At 34.8% G+C, this 20,433-nt stretch overlaps 4 protein-coding genes across 4 annotated transcripts; 2 read left to right on the forward strand and 2 right to left on the reverse strand.

Moving 5' to 3' along the window:
* Window positions 1-390: 390 nt before the first annotated feature.
* Window positions 391-851, reverse strand: LOC133316906 (copper transporter 6-like). Its single transcript, XM_061518705.1, has one exon. The coding sequence runs from the start codon at window positions 835-837 to the stop codon at window positions 391-393; it is 447 nt and encodes a 148-aa protein (XP_061374689.1). The 5' UTR covers window positions 838-851.
* A 4,690-nt stretch (window positions 852-5,541) lies between these two features.
* Window positions 5,542-6,833, forward strand: LOC133316899 (UDP-glucose iridoid glucosyltransferase-like). The gene is made up of 2 exons (XM_061518697.1): window positions 5,542-5,649; window positions 6,054-6,833. The coding sequence occupies exons 1-2, from the start codon at window positions 5,542-5,544 to the stop codon at window positions 6,831-6,833; spliced, it is 888 nt and encodes a 295-aa protein (XP_061374681.1).
* Window positions 6,834-7,207: 374 nt separating this feature from the next.
* On the reverse strand, window positions 7,208-8,057 carry LOC133316901 (18.5 kDa class I heat shock protein-like). The gene has a single exon (XM_061518701.1). The coding sequence runs from the start codon at window positions 7,988-7,990 to the stop codon at window positions 7,535-7,537; it is 456 nt and encodes a 151-aa protein (XP_061374685.1). The 5' UTR covers window positions 7,991-8,057; the 3' UTR covers window positions 7,208-7,534.
* A 2,100-nt stretch (window positions 8,058-10,157) lies between these two features.
* Window positions 10,158-14,306, forward strand: LOC133316878 (uncharacterized). The gene is made up of 3 exons (XM_061518672.1): window positions 10,158-10,173; window positions 11,149-13,598; window positions 13,681-14,306. The coding sequence occupies exons 2-3, from the start codon at window positions 11,295-11,297 to the stop codon at window positions 13,972-13,974; spliced, it is 2,598 nt and encodes an 865-aa protein (XP_061374656.1). The 5' UTR covers window positions 10,158-10,173; window positions 11,149-11,294; the 3' UTR covers window positions 13,975-14,306.
* Window positions 14,307-20,433: the final 6,127 nt, after the last annotated feature.

Below are 20,433 nucleotides of genomic sequence, written 5' to 3' on the forward strand. Positions count from 1 at the left end.
ATAAAAACATTTCTGTCTAATTCTATTTTTCTTATTAACACCTCTTACTAATCATGTTATTGTTGGATCAAATAACATTAAGGGAGAGTTATTAATTTAATTTTGATATAAAATAATAAAGTTAGTTATAAGATGTGATAAAAAAAAGTGATAAATATAACCTACTACAAAGAAAAATGTATCTATCGAATGAATTTGGCACAAAAGTAAATAGACAAACAGATTTATTTTGTCACAAATGACAACTCACTCGCATGAACTACGTATGCGTCTAGATTTTTTAAACCAGATGAGCAACAATTTCGTCTCTGCAGAAAGATATTACACATAACAAAATAATTTTTAATTATTCTAATTAATCAACAAAGAAACGGAAACAGTAAATGCAATCTAACAAGTCATTGGAGGAAGATCAAACCCCTCATCTTTGAGCGGTTTTTTGAAAGCCCTGCTAAAAAACAAGAACCCCAGAGCGTGACCGAACACAGCAACCAAGAAAACTCCCCCATTGAAAGACATGAGCGCTAGCATGACCAAGTTAGAAAGCCCAACCCTGAGGAGATGCATCAGGGTCTGAACCAGACCGGCCACGACATGGTTCGACCCGGGTTTAATGAACCGGGTGTGAGAAAGTACCTCGACGAGAACAGACATCACGAATACAAAAACCAAAGACAACACGTACATGCCAGTTCTGTCCCCAGGCCAATTGTTAAACAGAACCTCTGCCTCTTTCCCCCAATAGAAGGTCATGTGCATCATCATCTTATGGTGCATCATCATCATGGTGCCATTAGTGGATGATGGTGGGGGTGCCATCCCTCCCATGCCATGCATGTGTCCATCATCCATGTGTGTTTCTGGGTTTGATTGGTGGGAAATCTGAAATGGTGCTGTATACCCCTGTTTGGTGAGTAATGAAATGGGGATGGTAAAGTAGTAATAGTAGTATTAGTGTACTACACAGTATCAGTATTTTAGGAAATGTTTGTTGTATTGTACTACACTAGTGCAATTAAGACTTGATTTTCATTTGGGTGATATTTCCGTGGATCCAGCTGTCACAAAACCAACCTTGTAGCGTCCGAATCGACTCATCACGCCAAAAGAGGGGCAAATTTGGAGCTATACAAATCTGCAGTTATGATATTATGTCATTTTTGTAGGTGGTGACAAAATATTTATTTATATGAATTTTATAATTCTCATTTAATATAAGAATTAGATTTTTTCTATTCACCCTTTAATATTTGTGCTGACATGAGTTTTATATATAATTTTTTCTAATGTATGGATTTTACATACTTTTTATCTCTATAACATAAAATTTTAATTCTCATTCAATATAAGAATTATAAAACACTATTTATATATGCAGTTATGGTTCTTTTCATTGATAGAAAATTGTTATACGAATTTGCAATTTTATTAAAGTGGTTACTATATATGTATATATTCCTAATTATATATCTATAAAGTCTTCATTTTATTGCCATTTGCATTTCTGTTCTATTTTTGGGGTGATTTCCTCCCATCCCAGTATTTGCTTTCGTACTTGTACTATCACTGGTAATATATATATATATATTTGCTAAACCGCTACAATCAGTGTAAGAATGAGTAATTTGCATGAAGATATAAGTTTGAATCTCAGTGCAATCCTTGTATGAAAAAAAAAATTAAGAATTTCCCTAGATTTGAAAATGTTCAACAAAAATTCAAGACGCCACAAAACTATTAATCGATACAGGAATAACGAGTCAATCAACAATATTAATAATTATTCACGATTTTATTTAGAATTAACAATATTTTTATTTATATATATGAAAAATTATGTCCCTTGAAATTAAATTCATATTGACGGTTCTTGAAATTAGTTTCCTCTTATTTTTATTTTTTTTCATATATGAAAAAAATTAATTCTACAAACAAAGTTTATATAAGTATTGAATGAATTTTCGGTTATAAAATTTCAAACATTGAAAAAAAATATGTAAAGGTATTTAAAACATTGTCTATTTGTTTTAACTTTTAAATTTTAGTTAAATCCAATTTTATGAAACTAATTCATAATAATAATAATAATAATTGAGAAGGCTATTAACTAAGCCACTATAAGTGAATTAGCGATGACAAGTTTTAAATAATCTGCATGTAATCATAAGTTTAAATCTAAGTGTCAATATTGTACTAAAAAAATAGCTATAAGCTGATATAGTAGAAAAACGACAGATAAAAGCTTAATTACATTAAAAATCTAACATAATGGATAAAGGGAAAGTAAAGAAAATAGTGTATTTTCTCTCCATTTATTCATTGTAACCAGGGGTGTAAATGAGCCGAGAGACTTGTCAAGGAACAAGGTTTTGTTTGCTTTAAACTTGACTTGTTTAATAAATAGAATGAAATTTTTAAAAAAAAGCTTGTTTAGCAAACAAGCCCAAGCCTAATTTAATGAGACTTGACTTGAAAGCATAATATATTATTAAAATTAATAATATATTTTTATGTCACTAAATCATTAATCCTATTTTTTTTTATCAAATTGCTTATATGAAGGTTCTGATGGGCTTTGGGGTAAGTGTTAAGTTTTCCTGGAGTAGCATGAGGTCTGGTAGTAGTGCTAATAGGTAGTTCTTTTTTCATTGGTTAGTGATAAGTCCACGAAATACGACTTAAAACATGTGGTGAAAAGAATATTTTTTGTATAATATTAACCCCAATTACACTGAGTTGCAATTATGTGGAGTAAAAAAGCGATGGGTTGTTTTTGATGTTTCAGGTCCAAAAAGAATTGAAAGAAGTGGGCAATCAAAGCAAAAGAGAAAAATAAAAAGAAATGGCCTCTGGAGCTCAAATCATAAAGGCCTAATTGAGAGACAAAAAGAAAATTGGAAGAAAAAAAAAGATTTGTGGAGCGTGAACAATATTTGGGAGAAACAATTGTGAGCACAAACCCTAGCTGCTCACCCTTCGAACCGCACTTCTCAAACAAACCACAAAGTTGTGCCATCAAACTTCCAGCTCCATTTATGTTAGCCATCGAACCACACAAACCCTTCCTTGTAAAGAGTCACTAGAACATTCAGCTAAAAGTGGACTCTAACCATTCTCCCTTAAAAAAAGCAAACACTATCCTAACCGAATAGTGACCTGGAGGTTGTTACAAGCGAGTAGTGGGATTCCTTTTGGTGGAGCACTTGAGGAGAGCGTGTAGCAAGGAGTGCTTGTGTGACTTGCGTGGAAGGAGCGCGTGGATCACTGTTGGTGAGCGATGACCAAAGCCCATGCATGTGAGGGGATCGAGTATGAGACGCGAAAAAAATGTTGCAGGGACTATCTCTTACACCCTCTTCTGCATCATCTTCTTCTTTTCATATTTTTATTTTTTATTTTTCTGCGCTCTAGACCTGTAGTATTTTGATTTTTTAGATCTGAGTGGTGATTTGTAATGCAAGTACAGTGTTGAGGCTATTCTGGTAAATAGTGTTCATACTGTATTTGTTAGTTCAACGTTTATTTTTCTTTGCATTTTCGTTTTTATTTCTGTATTTAAGCTCTATCCTTATGGATATGAGCTAAATAGTGGAGGTTGGGTTTAGGTGGTCCCCAACCATCAACGTTCTGTGGATATTTTTCTTTACATGTACTGTGACTGTTAATTTCAGTTGTTTAAATTTTGTATTTCTTTCTTGAAGAATTTCTGCATTTCGACCGAGTGTAGAATCTTCCTTAGAACTGAGTTGTTGGGAAACAATTCTTTTCTAACCATGGTTTGAACACTAAGGCTATGTTCTTCAAGAACCCAAGTCCCATATGCATAGGGATATGTTTGTGGCTGATTTTGGATAAAATAACTTTTAAGGGATTAAAAGTTAAACGTTGAGCTAGTTAATTGAAAATAGTTGTTGAGCATTTTGGAAGGAATTTATCCACTGCAATGTTGTAGGAAGAGGTGAACCAAAATCCAACCCATTTTTTCTAATTAGAACTCTTAAAACTTTTTCATTTCTGATTTTTCTTCATTCACTTAATTTCTTCATAATTCTGTGGAAATATCATCAAATATAAAATACCAAAAATAATTTTCTCAACTTATTTTATTCTTTTTTTATTTCTTGTATTGAGCAAGTAACTTCAATTTGAAATCAAAAACCTTCAAGTGAACATTAATATCTAGTTCCTCTTATTTTCTGTTTAATCAATTTAATTTTGATTTCTTTTTTAAATTCAATTTTGAGCAATTGCAACTTTGCTTTTGTACTTTTTCGCCAAAAGATCCTCGTGGGAACGATATTGGCGTCTTAAATACACCATATATTACTTGAGGCTTTATTAATCTCATGCAATAGGACATAATTCTCTTATACTATAGAGACAATCATGTGTCCACCATTTATAGAAAAAGAAAAAGAAAATAAAAAAGTAACACGAAAATTGATGTATGTGTAGAAGAAAAAAACACTCTCCTACAATATAAGAGTACATTTTCCCTATTACTTGTGGCTGGATATACTTGTGCATTTCTTGCATACTCTTTAGCAAGACCAATAGTTAGGTGTTATCAGTGGATCTTTTGGCATATGTATTTTCCACTTTTAATGTTGGGTTCTCCAATTCCTTTTGAGAATTTTTCTCATATTGTTTATTATTGGGTTTAACCATGTAAAGAACCTTGAGATACACCACCCCAAAAGCAAGCTCAAAGGGTGGGAGTGTCCAAGGCCTTATAAAGGCCACATTAGTTGCACATACAACCAATGTGAAACTATATATCTCAACACGCCCTCTCACAGAAGAGCCCATTGGGCTTGAAGAGTGGATGATGCAACAGGCTCAGCCTACTTGTGCTAAGAAGTTCCACAAGAGAAAGTGGGGGACGGCGAGGGAGCTAGCTTGTGGGGTGGTGTATCCCAAGGTTCTTTACAAACCACTACTACTTTGTCAACCCCAAACTTTCTTTGACAATCTATTGGCGTAGCTCTCTTCTTTGTCTTTTTTATATACTAATGTGTGGAGGGCTAATATAACTTTATATATGAAGATAGCTGCTTCTTAGTAGGACATCAAATTATATCAAATTATTGATTGAAATAATTATATTAGATTTTATTTTTTTATTAATATCATTGCATTTCTTTGTTAATTTTTTTATCGACTCTTATAATTTTGAATATTTATTAAAATTCGTATAGTTTTTTAAAATTTTATAAATCCATACACTTCTTTCAAATCTCATAAATTCTATTAAAATCATTTAAAATTTAATCTTATATAATCTTGATTACCAAAAAAATCTTTTAAAAAAGTTTTAAATTTATTATAATTCGAGATAGTCTCTTAAAATCTATTAAAAAAATTTATCTCAGAATAATTTTTTAAAATCCTAATCAAATACTTTCCCTGTAATAAACTTTACCTTCACAAAGCTCGTGAGTGGTGATTTATATCACCAGGTTACTTTATGTTACAATGAACAATGAAATTGAAGATAAAAAAGAAGAGTTAAGTTACTGAAATGACTAATTAACATGTTTCATGGCAGATTCTAGGTCGTGTGACTTGGTGTCAGAACTAGATCCACTGCGATTCAGAGATCTACCTATTTTTAATTCAACAAATCCAGATGTTTTTATGCAGCAAACGGCTAACAATTGCTGAAACACCTTTAAGTGTTATTTATGAAATACCGACACTTCAAAAACCTTGACGTGTCGTGTCCGACACATTCCGATACTTCCCGACACGCTAACACGTGTTACAGAGATTCAAAAAAAGGATCAAATGTTATATTACGTTGCGTTTTTAGTTCAAATTATTAGATTCATTGGATTACGATTACTATTTTATTGAGTTTAATATAAATTTTTGAAATATCTTATGTATCTTTACAAAATTGATGCTTATTATAAGTTTAGTTTCATTTTTTTTATTAAACTATTGAATATTAAATATAATATTCACTACATAAATTAAAAATATTATTTAATATCAAAACGTGTTTTAACGTATCGAAATATAACATTCTTTTAGAATTAACGTGTTCGAAGTGTCGTGTCATATCCCGTGTGTCCTGTGTTATTAGCAACACTGTGGATTGCCATGAAGGGCCATCCCTGGATCAGCTCCGACAGCTATACAAATTCAGTCTCTTCCCCATAGGCCCCTTACACTTGATTGCTAAAGATTCCTTGATCAGTAATAGCTTTATGCGAGAAAATTATAGCTGCGTAGCATGGCTCAACGACCAAGCAAGAAAATATGTGCTGTATGTAAGTTTGGGAAGCATTGCTAGCTGGGACGAGAAAGAGCTAACTGAAGTAGCTTGGGGCTTGGCCAATAGCTGGCAGAATTTCCTTTGGGTTATTCGACCAGGGACCATTAATGATGTTTCTGAGTGGCTAGAATCATTGCCTGAAGATGTCAAAGTAGCAGTAGCAAAAAGGGGTTGCATTGTGGAATGGGCACCCCAAGATGAGGTTTTGGCACACCAGGCTGTGGGAGGGTTTTGGAGCCACTGTGGTTGGAATTCTACCTTGGAGAGTTTGTGCGAAGGAGTACCAATTCTTTGCCATCCTTATTTTGGAGATCAGAGGGTAAATGCCAGGTTGTTGAGTCATGTATGGAGGGTAGGTCTAGAATGGTCCAATATCATAGAAAGGTATGAGATAGAAGGGGCAGTCAGAAGACTGATGGTGAATCCAGAAGGGAAAGAAATGGGGCAGAGAGCAGTAGAATTGAAGGATGAGATTAGGCTAGCCGTGAGAGGTGCTTCTTCCTACGATGCCTTAAATGGGTTGGTGAAGAGCATCATATCAGTGAATCTCTGATTTCACAGCAAAAAGTGGGGGCAGAAAAAGCCTTTGCTTATGGTATGTCAGCTATCTTTTTGGAGACTAAAGGGTGCATGCAAGAAGTTATTTGAGCCAACTCCAAGTATGGAAAGTAGAATATGAAAGAGATGAGTAGATAAGGAAAAGCAGTATAAGGAGTAAGGAGGCTCGTGGTTGATAACAAGGGGAAAGAAATGAGGCAGAGGTCATGGTTCATGAAACCTCAGTTGTTTCTTTTCTTTATTTCCTTACTAGTATTAATGATAATGGAATTTTGTTTTTAAAAAAACTACCTTTTAATGATGCACCGGAATAGCGTTTTCCACAAGCAGCTGAACAATTATGATCACATTTTTCGTCGAATTATTAATATAATAATCTTGGCAATGACAAGCACACACTAAAAATAAAAATAAGACTAATCCATCCTAATTACTCAAACTCAAAACCGCCACCATAGCCATTTTCAGACAATATATACATATATAATGTGCATCCGTTTAACTAACTTAACATAGCATCATAGCACACTAAATAACACACTTCCATCCCATAAGATGAAACAGACACAAACATATGATACTACACTATAAGAATTAAATATGACAAGAAAGCCAGGAACTTTGTTTTCGCTTATATGTCCATTGAAGAGACAGAGACAGACCTTCCTCCCTAGTACCTCGTTATTGTAGTTGGGTTCAGCCAGTGCCATCAATCTCAATGACCCTGAGGTTCCTATCCCCCGAGGGTTGCCCAACCTTGGGAACAGTAACAATAAGAACCCCATGATGCATGTTGGCTTTGAGCTGTTGTAAGTCACCATTCTCAGGGATCTTAAACCTGCTCATGAAATTGCCACTCTCCACTCTCACCTGCAACACCCTCTCGTCTTGGAGCTCAACCAGCACATCTTCGTTGCTGAACCCAGGAAGCACCACCTTCCACACGTGGGCTCTTGCTGTCTCCCTCCAATCCACACGTGTGTTCACAGATGACCCGAACCCGAACCCGATATCAGGGAAGAGATTGGAAATGGAAGGAGGGAGAGGAAAATCCATGAATGGATCCCACAAAGCCATGACATTTGGATCCCACAAGTCCATCGAAGAGTTGGTGCCATTGCCCTGACCCTCATTGACGGGCACTATTGACATCCTGCAACACTCTCTGCAGCAACACACCTCACTGAATGTTCTGGAAAGTTAGTGAGAGTTCTTCTTTTTGTTCTTTGGATTGTTGAAGAGAATTTCGCCATTGCAGGTAAAGCAGCTCCGTATTATGTTTTTGGACCAGGCCCATACATAATTGGGCTTAACCAATGGGCTTAGAAAAAATACTGAGTCATTTTGGGCTTGGGTTTTCATTCTATGATTACCACTATGTAGAATTATAAAAGTTCACTGTTGTTTACATGAGTCGTATAAAAGATGATGAGGACCACGCTTTTCCTGAGAAATTTTCAATATGAATCATTGTGCTAATATGCTTTCAATAATTGGACTCGAGACATCTGCAGCTAAGCACTTCTTGTGTCATATCTATTGGATTTGAAAGTAAAGCCGAATCCACTAGCTATTATGATATTTCCCCTGTTGTTATTATAAACAAGGTAGGTTTCGGACAGTGTGTTGCATGTGCCAAAGATTTAATTAGTCATATTTCAGATAGTGTTAATGTATGTGGATCTCTCATGAATATTCATAAATGTATGGGTTTAAACAAAAAGACTTTGTATTTAACTTGGGAAGATACATTTTATTTTAAAAAAAACACTTTCAAATAATCATATTTGCATAGCAAATTAATTGTTAACTTTTTACCTGGTTTCAAATTCACTAAGCTTTTATGAACACTCGAACAGTACCTTCCATCTAAAGTTGTGCTAGCAGAAGAGAGATGAATTTTCTCTTTTAGAGTAGAGTAAGGAACACAACGACTATTGGTGTGTAGCGTGCTGGCATCATCTTAATTTTGAAAAGTGATTGAATTATTTAAGCAATAGTAGATAGATAGCATCATTCACAGTTTTGGATCTCATTTGTAATAATAATGTCTGGCTTTGAAACCTCATCTTTTATTCATCGTATATTTAATGCTTCAATCTTATTATAATCATCTTTCTTTTTCTATATTATCTACTCTCTCTCTCTTTTTCCCATGTTTTCTTATTCGCTTTTAGTTTTGTATTTCATGGTGAGTGATGACAAAAACTTTAGTCTCAAGCGCGGCATCGAAAGGAGAATATTTTTTCCACGCTCTTTCTTTAACACTACTTTAGATTTATTTTATATTTTATTTTATTTTCACTTCGCAGCTAAAAGTTCAAACCTGTTTCTATTCTACTTAGCTACATTCTGTTATGTAATATATTATACTCTTTTCGCTAATTGGGGAGACCTGCAAAACACACCTTTTATAATTTTCACGAAACTCGCTAAACATTTTGTCAAAAAGTGCCGTTAGAAAAGGAGGAGTAATTATGTTACAAAAAATAAAATAAAAAAGGAGGAGTAACTCTGACAAAAGAAACATGTAACCATTGTAACGTCTAAAATTTGTGATTCCTCGCTGTTAAGTTTTTTTGTCGTGTTTTTTTTTTTTCCTAATATATTTGCATATTCTCACAAACAAATAGGCGTGTTGCGTGTTTTTCTAAAAAAAAAATAATAATCTTTAGTAGTTTGAAAACCAGTTGAAGCCATTAACGCCAAACATCAAGGACAGAATATTCCACTCTAACGCGAAAACAGGCAAAGATGAATTTATCAAAACAAAGAAAATGAAAGAGAGATAAAGCGAACATAATTGATCTCAATAAACGACAATCTCTCTCTCTCGAGCCCAATCGTACGGCCCAAACGAGAGAGGATTTAAGTGGGCCCGGTGAAGCCCACCCACTAGCAGGGGGGCCCACCATTTTAATCAACACTTCTTCTCACAAAAGAGAATCAAAGGCAAAGCCAATAAAATAAGGCTTCACGTGGGGCCTGGTAACACACACACATACTCTCTATCGTCTCCGCGCCTGTCTCTTTGTGAGGTCACCATCACCGTCTGATCATAAACCCATCTTGAAATGTTGAAAACGATGGGCCCCTCCTTTAAGCTCTTGTTAAATTAGAGTTTTTTTATAAAAGAAAAAAATAACGAAGACTCTCTGTTATTTAGTATCTTATATTTATCACTTTTCATAAGATGACACCTTACAACTTAATAAAACACACTCACTCACCGAAGAGGTTTTACCTTAACAGTGTCTTCCTTCAACTACTTAGTGGCAGTGGCACACTCACCCAAAAAACAAATCACCTAAGTTCAGTTCCTCGATTCTCTCTCTGTAAGTGTTTACGCGTCTGAATCTCGCTGTTTTTTTTTTTGGGTGGGTCTGAACTGAGGAAGAAAAGTGAGGCCTTTGGCACATGCATCATATTATTTATCTTATTATCATCTTTGTTGCTAAATGCAATGTCCTTTTGCAACACCGACACTCACCTTCCCTGCTTTCTTCAAACTGTCACATACCCTCTCCGGTATGCATTCCCATCTTTGTAATTTTGAGCTTCTCTGTAATTCTGGAATTTTTGAAGTTGTTTTTCTTACCAAGGTGGAGAACCAACGAGAACGAGGCCCTACTGTGCTGTGATTTGATTTTGAATAGCTGGGGATCTTTGTCTCTTCCCTTAGTTGTGTGTGGCAAAATAGTTTGATTTCGGATCAAGATGTGTCCTTAAGCCTTATCTTTTATGTTTTCAAAATGGGTTTGCGTCATTTGCATGGACCACTTCCACTTGGTTGTTGTGACTTGTGTGCTAGTAGCTTCCACTTTCCATACGTCATTTTTCGTTAACTCTGTCACTACTATATTCCATATATTATTTATTCAGTCTGATGCACAGCTTCTCTGGTTTTCTCATCTTGAGAGCAGTGTTAAGTCACCTCAGTCACGTGTTATCATATTAAAATCAATTGAAAGAAGAAATGTGATTCATTGATGTAGATAGCCCCACAACCTTTACCCCTTAATTTCAATTTCGGCAGTTATCCGGAAAAGATCTTTCTTAGAGCCTTATTCTACATTTTTAGCTGATAGATTTTCTTTCTCGTGAATTCTTACCATGATTTTTGCTTTTTCATGTCTTTAATCTAGTTTAGTACCATAAATCTGATTTGCTGCTGTCATGATATTACTTGCTGGTTTTGTATTTGGTTCACATAAGACACCCCTGATATATTTTCTCTTTCACAATAAGCAATAGTTCAGTTAGCTTGAAATCTTTGTTTTTGGAAGTTTGATTTTTCAAATGTAATCCAGTTGTGCAGAAGAAAAACAAGCATAGTATTTTCTGGACTGCAGTCTCTTTCGAAGACAAGGTAGTAGATTTGTTCCTGGGTTGGAGTTCGGAAAACTGATGGATAGTTGTCAGATCTGAAATAAAATTCAGGAAACTATCCACCAGTATGAGTAGAAACCAGTTAAAGCCAGAGAAGTCTTCTTTGTCGTATGCTGATCTTCATCATGAAATTAACAAACGTGAGGAAGACAGTAGTTCAAAATCTTACCAGAAGCACCACAAGCAACCGAATTATGGAAGGGCAAGTGAAGAAGATGAGTTGGTTATGTACATGTCAAAGTTGCCAGGTTATTTGGAGAGGGGGAGAAAAAATAACGAGAAAGCTTTAAATGTTGGGGTTCTTGATTGGTCCCGTCTAGAACAATGGCAGTACAGTCATAAACGTGTATCACATAGGAGTGGCAGGAGCTCGACATCTAGTAATACATCCTCTTCTGTTTCGAGGGGCGGGTTATCTGGTCCTTCTAGCACAGGTCATAGTTGTTCTCCTTCTGGTCAAAGGAAATTCCATCCATCACTGCAAACTCACTTTATGGCATCTCCAATGGAAGGCCACTCCCAAGCAATCAAATCCTCTAGAGAAAGTGTTAGAGATTGTCAGAATTTTAGAGGTAACCATAGTAATGTTGACACACAGAGGAAATATGTTAGATTTGATGATCATCTTTCCCTGAACCATGCTAATAGTAGACTGGAAGGATGTGACAGGAAATATTTGGATCCATGTACTGATAAGGAAAGTGACATCGAAGCAGCATCACGTGCTAAGCTGGAAATATGCACTCAAGATCGTGGATTGGAAAAAAAGGTGGAGACTTTGAAAGAACCAAATACTGATATTGTTATGCAAGGTATCCTCAGGAAAAGTGAGCCAGTTGTTCTTCTGCCTAGAGACAGCCCTCGGAAGAGTCATTGTGGAGTTCCTGATATGCGAACTTCCTTAATTCAGAAGTCTGAAAATTATAGTCGATTGAGCTTTTCAGAAAAGCCTAAGGAGCTTTTCCATAAAGATCTCAATTATGATATTTTGCAATCCTGTCCTCTTCCAGATGAACTCAGCTGTGATCATTCTCGCCATAGATGGTCAGGGTCCAGTTCCATAGATCTGGAAAGTATCAAACTTCCTGCTTCTGCTGTCTCATCACCCTTATCCACTTTCTCATCACCCTTATCAGTCAAAATGGAAATAAGCCCATCCAGATCTAGAAAAGATGTGGAAAGAAAACAATCTATAGCCAAAACTTCATCTGCAAATGGGCCTCTCCAGGAATTAGACCAAAAAGTAACATCTGAAAAGTCAAGAAGCTCTTCACCTTTTCGTCGATTAAGCATCAGCATTGGCTATACATGCAAAGGGTCTGCCTGTAAAGAGGGTGGGCATGTGCCACATCTGAGCTCCACAGCAGCTCTTAAATCTAGTTCAGAAAATGTGAGAGGTTTTGCTAGCTCTGATATTTCAGGCAATGATAAACCTGTTGATGCCGGCAGAAGCAGGTCAAGCAATTTAAGGAGGCTACTGGATCCCTTGCTGAAACCAAATACAGCAAAGAGCCGTGGCTCCTTGGAGTCATCTCAGAAGGATTCAGTGTTAATAAATAAGAATTGTAGATCAGCTAATGGGAATGTTTCCACTCTGCAGCCAGACAAAGAAATGGACAGGGACCATAGGGTCGGTTCCAGCCCAGTTAATACCACTGATTCATCAAAGGACAAGAAGCACATCCCATCAATGACTCAAGCTCTTCTGAGAATTGTTATGAGGAATGGCATGCCCCTTTTCACATTTGCTGTTGATCACACTGATAGCAACATTCTTGCAGCCACTGTGAAGAAGTTAGGTGCCTCAGGAAAAGATGAATGCAACTGTATTTATACCATTTTCACCTTGAGGGAGGTTAAGAAGAATAATAGAAGTTGGATGAATCAAGCAGGCAGAAGCAAAGGTCCTAAATACATTCCCCATGCTGTTGCCCAAATGAAGGTTTCTGATTCACACACTTATGATTTAACAGGCCAGAATTGTGTGGACTCCTCTTCAATAAAAGAGTTTGTTATGTTTTCTGTAAAGCTAGGGCCAGGGGATGGTCAGGCCAATGACTATGAGCCAAACAATGAGCTTGCTGCTATTGTTGTCAAAATACCTAAAGCTATCAGTTTCATCAATGATCGTCATCAGAGCAGTTGCCAACTTGTCCATACAACAGTTGTGCTCCCAGGTGGGGTTCATAGTCTTCCAAGTAAAGGTGGACCTTCATCACTTATTGAGCGCTGGAAATCAGGTGGATCATGTGACTGTGGTGGTTGGGATTTGGCTTGCGGACTTAAAGTTCTTGCTAATGAAAATCAAGCCTGTAGAAAGCCAAGGTCATCCAAAGCTTATTTTTCGGATCAAATTGATCTTTTTGTGCAGGTACATTTTGTTGATTAAACTTATTTTGCACGTATTGTTATTGATTAGTAATTTTCTCTCTCTCTTTCCTTGCTAACCACAGGGGAATAAACAAGAACTCCTACCGGCATTTAGTTTTACCCCCTTTAAGCATGGAATGTATTCAATTGCCTTTGATTCGTCACTCTCACTTTTGCAAGCATTCTCCATCTGCATAGCATTAGTGGATAGTAAGATGCCATATGAACTATCTGGATCAAGAAACTCCATTGAAGGAAAAAATCCAAGGGAAACACTATCGGTGCAAACTGAGGAACTAAAGGCTTTTGGTAAATTGGTGGACATTCCTGCAAGTTATGTTTGTTATCCACCGCTCTCTCCTGTTGGTAGGGTCTAAGATTAACATGTAGTATGGACATGTCTCCGTGCGGTTAAATGGGCAACATGGCTAAACGGCAATGAATCGATTGCTCACAGGGATTAGTAACTGTTACACTCATATCTGCTGGCATATAGGTAAATAAATTATAAGTTCATGATGACAGGATCATCATGGCAAGCTAGAGTATAAGATTGGAGCATGATTTTAATACTTTTCTTCAATGTTTTTTCTTTTTTCCAACAGAAGCAAGTATTCGTATTCAAAATGTACCATGTGATAAAACCATCACTGTCAAATACCAATCAATGGAAGTGTGAATAGTATGAGTAAATTTGTATTTAGTGTTTGTAACCCAAAAAATAAAAATTATATTTTGTGTTGTGCTAAAGCTTACTTGTTTGACCATTGAATAAAACGTGTATTTAGAGGGACGTGTCCGTTGACCAGCCTTTAAGATCGTTTAAGGCAGCATGCTGTACAATTAAATCTAGTTTCCATGGGGAACAACATTGCCACATTGGGGACCTCTGTTATTCTGTTAAAAAAGCAGCTGATTCAGAGGTGAGAAAGTGAGTCGCTTGTCCCGTTCCGCTCCGCCTACTATTAATCTGCTAAAAAATGAGTCAGCCATGGGTTAAGAACTCGGCTTGTCGGTCCGAAACTATTTTAGACTGACTTGCTCTGTCATGTTATCAACCCACCAAAAAATGAGTCAGTCCGCTCGGCCCTACTTTTGAGAGTGAGTTATAAAACTCAACCCGCCCCGTTTGGCTGACGGGGCAGGTCTGCCTACCGAGTCTAGTCTGTTTTGTCGCCCCTACTTACAATCACGTACAAATGTCACTTTTCAGGAATAACAAGTGCTCATTAGGGGTGTGCAAAAAAACTAGTTCACTTGCTCTGTCCTTGATCCGACCTTGACCCGACTCAAAAATACCCATATATTTTGAACTAGTTTAAATACTGACCCACTTTTATTTGGGTCAGTTTTAGACCTGACTCGTTTTAATATTGACCAACTGACCCAAAACTTGACCCATACCCATTATGTGAAAAAAAATCATAATTACATTAGAAGAAAAGTTTTAACGTAAAACAATTAAGTCAAAAATTTTTATGGAAAATATTTTTATAAAAAATTTCGCAAAAATTTTGACGAAAAATATTTTCATCAAAATTTGTGACTAAAAACATAACGGTAAAAAAATTTGACGGAATATTTTTTTTGTCAAATTTTTTTTACAGAATCTAATTTTTCGTCAAAATATTTCACAAAAAAAATATTCATAAAAACTTTCGACGAAACACATTTTCATCGAAATTCTTTGACGAAAAAAATTTCATCAAAATTCTTTACAGATTTCAAATTTCGACGGAAACATTTTCGTTAAAATTTTTGACCAAGACAAATTTCGTCAAATTTTTTAGCGAAACACATTTCTATCAAAAATTTTCGACTAAATATTTTCGTCAAGTTTTTTGATAAAGAATATATCCATCAAAATTTTCAACGAAACACATTTCTGTAAAAAAAATTCGTAAAATTTTTTGACAAAAATATTTCGATAAGAAATTTTGACAGAAAAAATATTTTGTCTAAATTCTTTAGAGAATCTAAATTTCGTCGAAAGTTTCAAATGAAACATTTTCCTCAAAACAATTTCCATTGAAAATTTCGACGAAACACATTTCCATCAAAAAATTTCATTAAAATTCATTACAGATTTCAAATTTCGGCGAAAGTTTTCGACTGAAATATTTTGGTCATCAAAAAATTTTGACGGCAAAAAATTTCGACGGATAAAATTTCATCAAAATTCTTTACAGATTTCAAATTTTGGCGAAGGTTTTCGACGGAAACATTTTCGTCCTCAAAAATTTTGACGGCAAAAAATATCGACGGCAAAAAATATCATCAAAATTCTTTACAGATTTCAAATTTCGGCAAAGTTTTCGATGAAAATATTTTCGTCATCAAATAATTTTGACGGCCAAAAATTTCATCAAAATTCTTTACAGATTTCAAATTTTGGCGAAAGTTTTCGACAGAAATATTTTCGTCATCAAAAAATTTTGACGGCAAAAAAATTCATCAAAATTCTTTATTGATTCCAAATTTCGGCGAAAGTTTTGGACGAAAAATTTTTCGTTAAATTTTTTGACAAAAAAAAAAAATTCGTCAAAATTTTTAGCGAAACACATTTCCATCGAAAATTTTCAACTAAATATTTTCGTCAAGTTATTTGATAAAAAATTTCCATTAAAATTTTCAACGAAACACATTACTTTAAAAAAATTCCGTAAATTTTTTTGACAAAAAAAACATTTTGACGAAAAAAATATTCTGTCAAAATTCTTTAAAGAATCTAAATTTCGACGAAAGTTTCAAATGAAACATTTCCCTCGAAATAATTTCCGTCATAATTTTCGTCAGAACACATTCTCATCGAAATTTTGAACGAAAAACATTCTGTCAGATTTTTTGACAAAATTGTTTTTTCGTTTAAAACATTTGATGGAATAAATCATTTTTGTCAAAACTGTTCGCGGAAACTAAATTTCAATAGAAAAAAAATTTTTGTAAAAATTTCGACGAAAAAAAATTGTGACGAAATTTTCGTCTTTTGCAACGTAAAAATTTCAACAAAATTTTGTGAGAAAACCAAGTAAAAAACGGGTCAGGTCAGATTTGACCCAGTTTAGAAACCAAGTCAGACCCACTTCAGAAACCAGGTCAGATCCAAACTGGTTCTGAACTAGTTCAACAAAATCCAATCCAAGTCAAACCTGACTTGGATCAAATTAAAGCGGGTCGGGTCAAAATACCTGACCTATAAAAACCAAGTTAGGTCGAGTCGGACAAAAACCTGACCCGACCTGACCCATGCACAACCCTAGTGCTCATGCATGAATATATAATGCTTCTTAAGAGAACTTTAAGTAGCAACTTTAACGGAAACTTGAGGTACTAGAGTTCACTTGCTGGTGCTTGTGAAAGCATAGACATAGGAGGATAAAGATGAAGAGAAAATGGTAGATTTTTGTTATAGAAGGGGTGAATGTGTAGGAAATCTTAGATTTATGCGGAAGCGGTTTAGGACCTAGTACATTGGTATGCTTACCGAATCATCCTTGTTTCACAATTACCTCTCGGTGCGCATGTCTCGTGTAGAATCTTCCCTTGTAGGATTCCTCTTCACAAACAGCTCACCTCAGCGCCGCAGCACGAACAACCTCCTTGAAGCTGGACTGTGGCAGATCTTCCAAACTATCTCTCGAGGAGGAAGGGGAAGTGTGTGGGCACTGATTAGATTCTGAGCTTGCCTCTTTCTCACAAAAAAGACCTAGGAGGCTGATGACTTAAGAGGTACTATTTATATGGGTTCCAAGAAACCCTAGCTCATTGGGTTCTAGGTTCCTTGAGCTCTTATCATACTAATAATCCATTTGGACTTTAGTAAAAGAGCAAACCCAACAGAATGTTATTTTCTTTTATATTGTTTGTTCATGATATGTAAAATAGGAATAGGACAGTATGAAAATGTTACTGACTTTCAACTTAAAATCTTTTCGAGTTTAGTTGCCTTGATGATTATGAAATCTCATGGACAGGCCAGGCCCACTTCCCCAGTTAAATTGGGCTCCTAAGCTGGTAGACATATCTGAAATTAAAAACCCCCAGGCTCAACTCAAATAAGTAATGAGGCCATTGAGTGTGCATTAAGCAGGTAGGATTAGAAGCCCATACCCAAAAGCATTATCTGGGTTTTTAATTATAATTTTAAATTTACAAAAAAAAGAAGAAGACTAGGAGCCTCTTTGAATTCAATTCTTATAAACAGTTTTTTGATTTTCAGAAAAATAAAATAAAAAATTATTTGATAATACCTATTTTGTAAAAATAGTTTTAAAAGTATAATTATTTTTTAGTTTTTAAAATCAAATTTAAAGAACATATCTGAGTTATTTTTGTTTTGTGTTTTGAGGTTTAACTTTCAAAATTAAAAAAATACAGAAAACACTTATTTCATTAACTATTTTATAAAACAGTTTTAAAAATAAATAAAAAAAAAAGCAATCAAACAGGCCCTAGGATTTCCGTTTTTATCTTTTTTATTTTTTCTCAGGATTGTGAGTTGTGGGGCTGGGGCTAACCGGTTAGGGAAGAAGGAGTGTATTGTAACTAGAGAAGGAAGCTCAAGCCGGTGTGAATTGTGAGAAGTAGCCTGAGCCAATTCAACAGTGCAATTTAATTTAAGGAAAATGATTCTTCCACTTCACTTCTTTTACAATTTTTTGTTACATTTACTTGTTTCGAAAAATAAAAGTAAAAAAATTGTTATAAAAAAAAAAAAAAAAAAAAAAAGTAAAAAAATAATGTAAGAATAGTGTAATTGCACTAATATGCAAATAATAATTTTCTTAATTTAATAAATAATGATTCTTCACTTGTTCTTGATGACCGTGGCACGGTGACTGCTTGCAACCTACGGTGTTACTCCTTACTTTTTTTGACTTTTCATTCATCCAATGTCTTTATTTCCATTTAAAGGGGAATGAATATTAATCTTATGTTACATGAGAGTATTATCTCATGCTATAGAGAGAGTTTAAGTGGGGTCCACCATTAAAAAGTAAAAAAGAAAAAGAAAAAAGAAAGGGTGCGATTTTCGATGTGAGAGAAAATAAGATAACTACCTCATATAAAATGAGAGTAGTATTTCGCCCATTTAAATTATGTTCCTGGTGTAGGTGTAGGATGCTGAAGCATGCAATGATGAATGATGCAGGAGACACAAGTTGTTACATCATATGCCTTTCTTGATTTATTTTCCTATAAAAAGCTACTGCTGTTTTACCTTTTCTGTTATTTCTGTATTGATAACATGACATTTCCTCTGTCCTTCCCTTTCAACGACAAAGACTCAAATTACATGCAAAAGGCGTCAAACCAGGAGATTATTAAGAGGGCTTTATTTTTATTTTTTTTATGTAATAAGAGAAAATATATTTTTTGTTGTGAAATAAATTAAGTGGGATTCATCAAAAAAAAATTTAGAAAATAGAGAGGCATGTATTTTTAATTTTTTATAATTGTATAACATCAGAGAAGTATCTTAGATAACATGAGACTAAATGACGTTTTCACCACACTAATGTACCAATTTGATATTTGATTCCTGATATTTATCAATAGAGATCGTTTAATATCATGGGAGACCTCTAGTGACACTGAATGTCGTCCCCTACCCTCGAGGCACTCACACGAGATTTTGATTTCAATAATGTGTCAAGTGGCACGTTATTGTAAAACTTCGAGAGACCATGACTTTTGATTTGAGTATTTAAATTAGATAAAAAAAAATTTGATTTCAAATAAATTAGATACTTGAGTCAAAAGTTACAATCTTCCGAAATTTTACGATAGCGGAATAAACAAGATTGTGCCACTTGGCACAATCATATGAGTGTAGTGGGGTAGGGGGCGACACTCAGTGTCACGAGAGGCAGAGGCGGATCTAGGTTGAAGAGAAGGGGGGAAAGTGCTCACCCTTAAAATATAATGCAAAAATACAAAAATATCCTTCTATTAAAATTCAAGTTTTTTCAATTTAATTTCGGAGTAGGATATTGTAACAACCAATTAGGGTTACTATCAATATTACTACTAATCAATTTCACCATTAGATCGATTATGTTGATCGAACGGTTATATTTATTTTCATCTTTCTATGGTTATGATTCCCTATATTTAATACTTTATATTTATTTTCACCTTTATATGGTTATGATTTTCCATATTTAATACTTTTATATTAAATATGGGGATCATAACTAGGGGTGTTCATCAACCGATCCAAACCAATTCAAACCGCAGAAACCGAACCGAAAAACCGATAACTGAATAAACCGAAAACCGAAAAACTAAAAACCGAAAAAAAACCGCAAATTTTAATTGGATTAGATCGGTTTTTGGATGGGTTGATGAAAATCGATCCAATCCAAACCGATTCAATATATTAATTTCCCTCTATATACTTGGGTATTTTCCTAATCATAGCCTAAAAATGTTTAAACTCAAGACCCATTAACCCATCAATTAGACCCAAGGAAAAATCTAATTACATCTCATCAACAAAATTTTATCATTGTAGAGCTTCATATCTCATTGCTAAAAAAAAACTATATTATAGTTTACTAATACTTTTGTATTTTAAAAAAAAATTACAAAACCAATATATACAAAAGATGTTATTTGCACAATAATCATGAAATAAATTTTTCAAAAAACCGAAAACCGATCCAATCCAAACCGAAAAAAATTGGATTGGATCGGATCGCATTTAAAAAAAATTCAAACCGAATGGATGATTATATGATCAAACCGAAGGGATCGGATCGGATGAATTTTGCTTCCAAAACCGATCCAATCCAGACCGCGAACACCCCTAATCATAACCATATAAAGATAGA

The sequence above is a fragment of the Gastrolobium bilobum genome, unplaced genomic scaffold (genome assembly GCF_033153095.1).
Source record: "Gastrolobium bilobum isolate Gb01-03AN ecotype WA unplaced genomic scaffold, APGP_CSIRO_Gbil_v1 utg9312, whole genome shotgun sequence".
In the NCBI taxonomy this organism is placed as follows: domain Eukaryota; kingdom Viridiplantae; phylum Streptophyta; class Magnoliopsida; order Fabales; family Fabaceae; genus Gastrolobium; species Gastrolobium bilobum.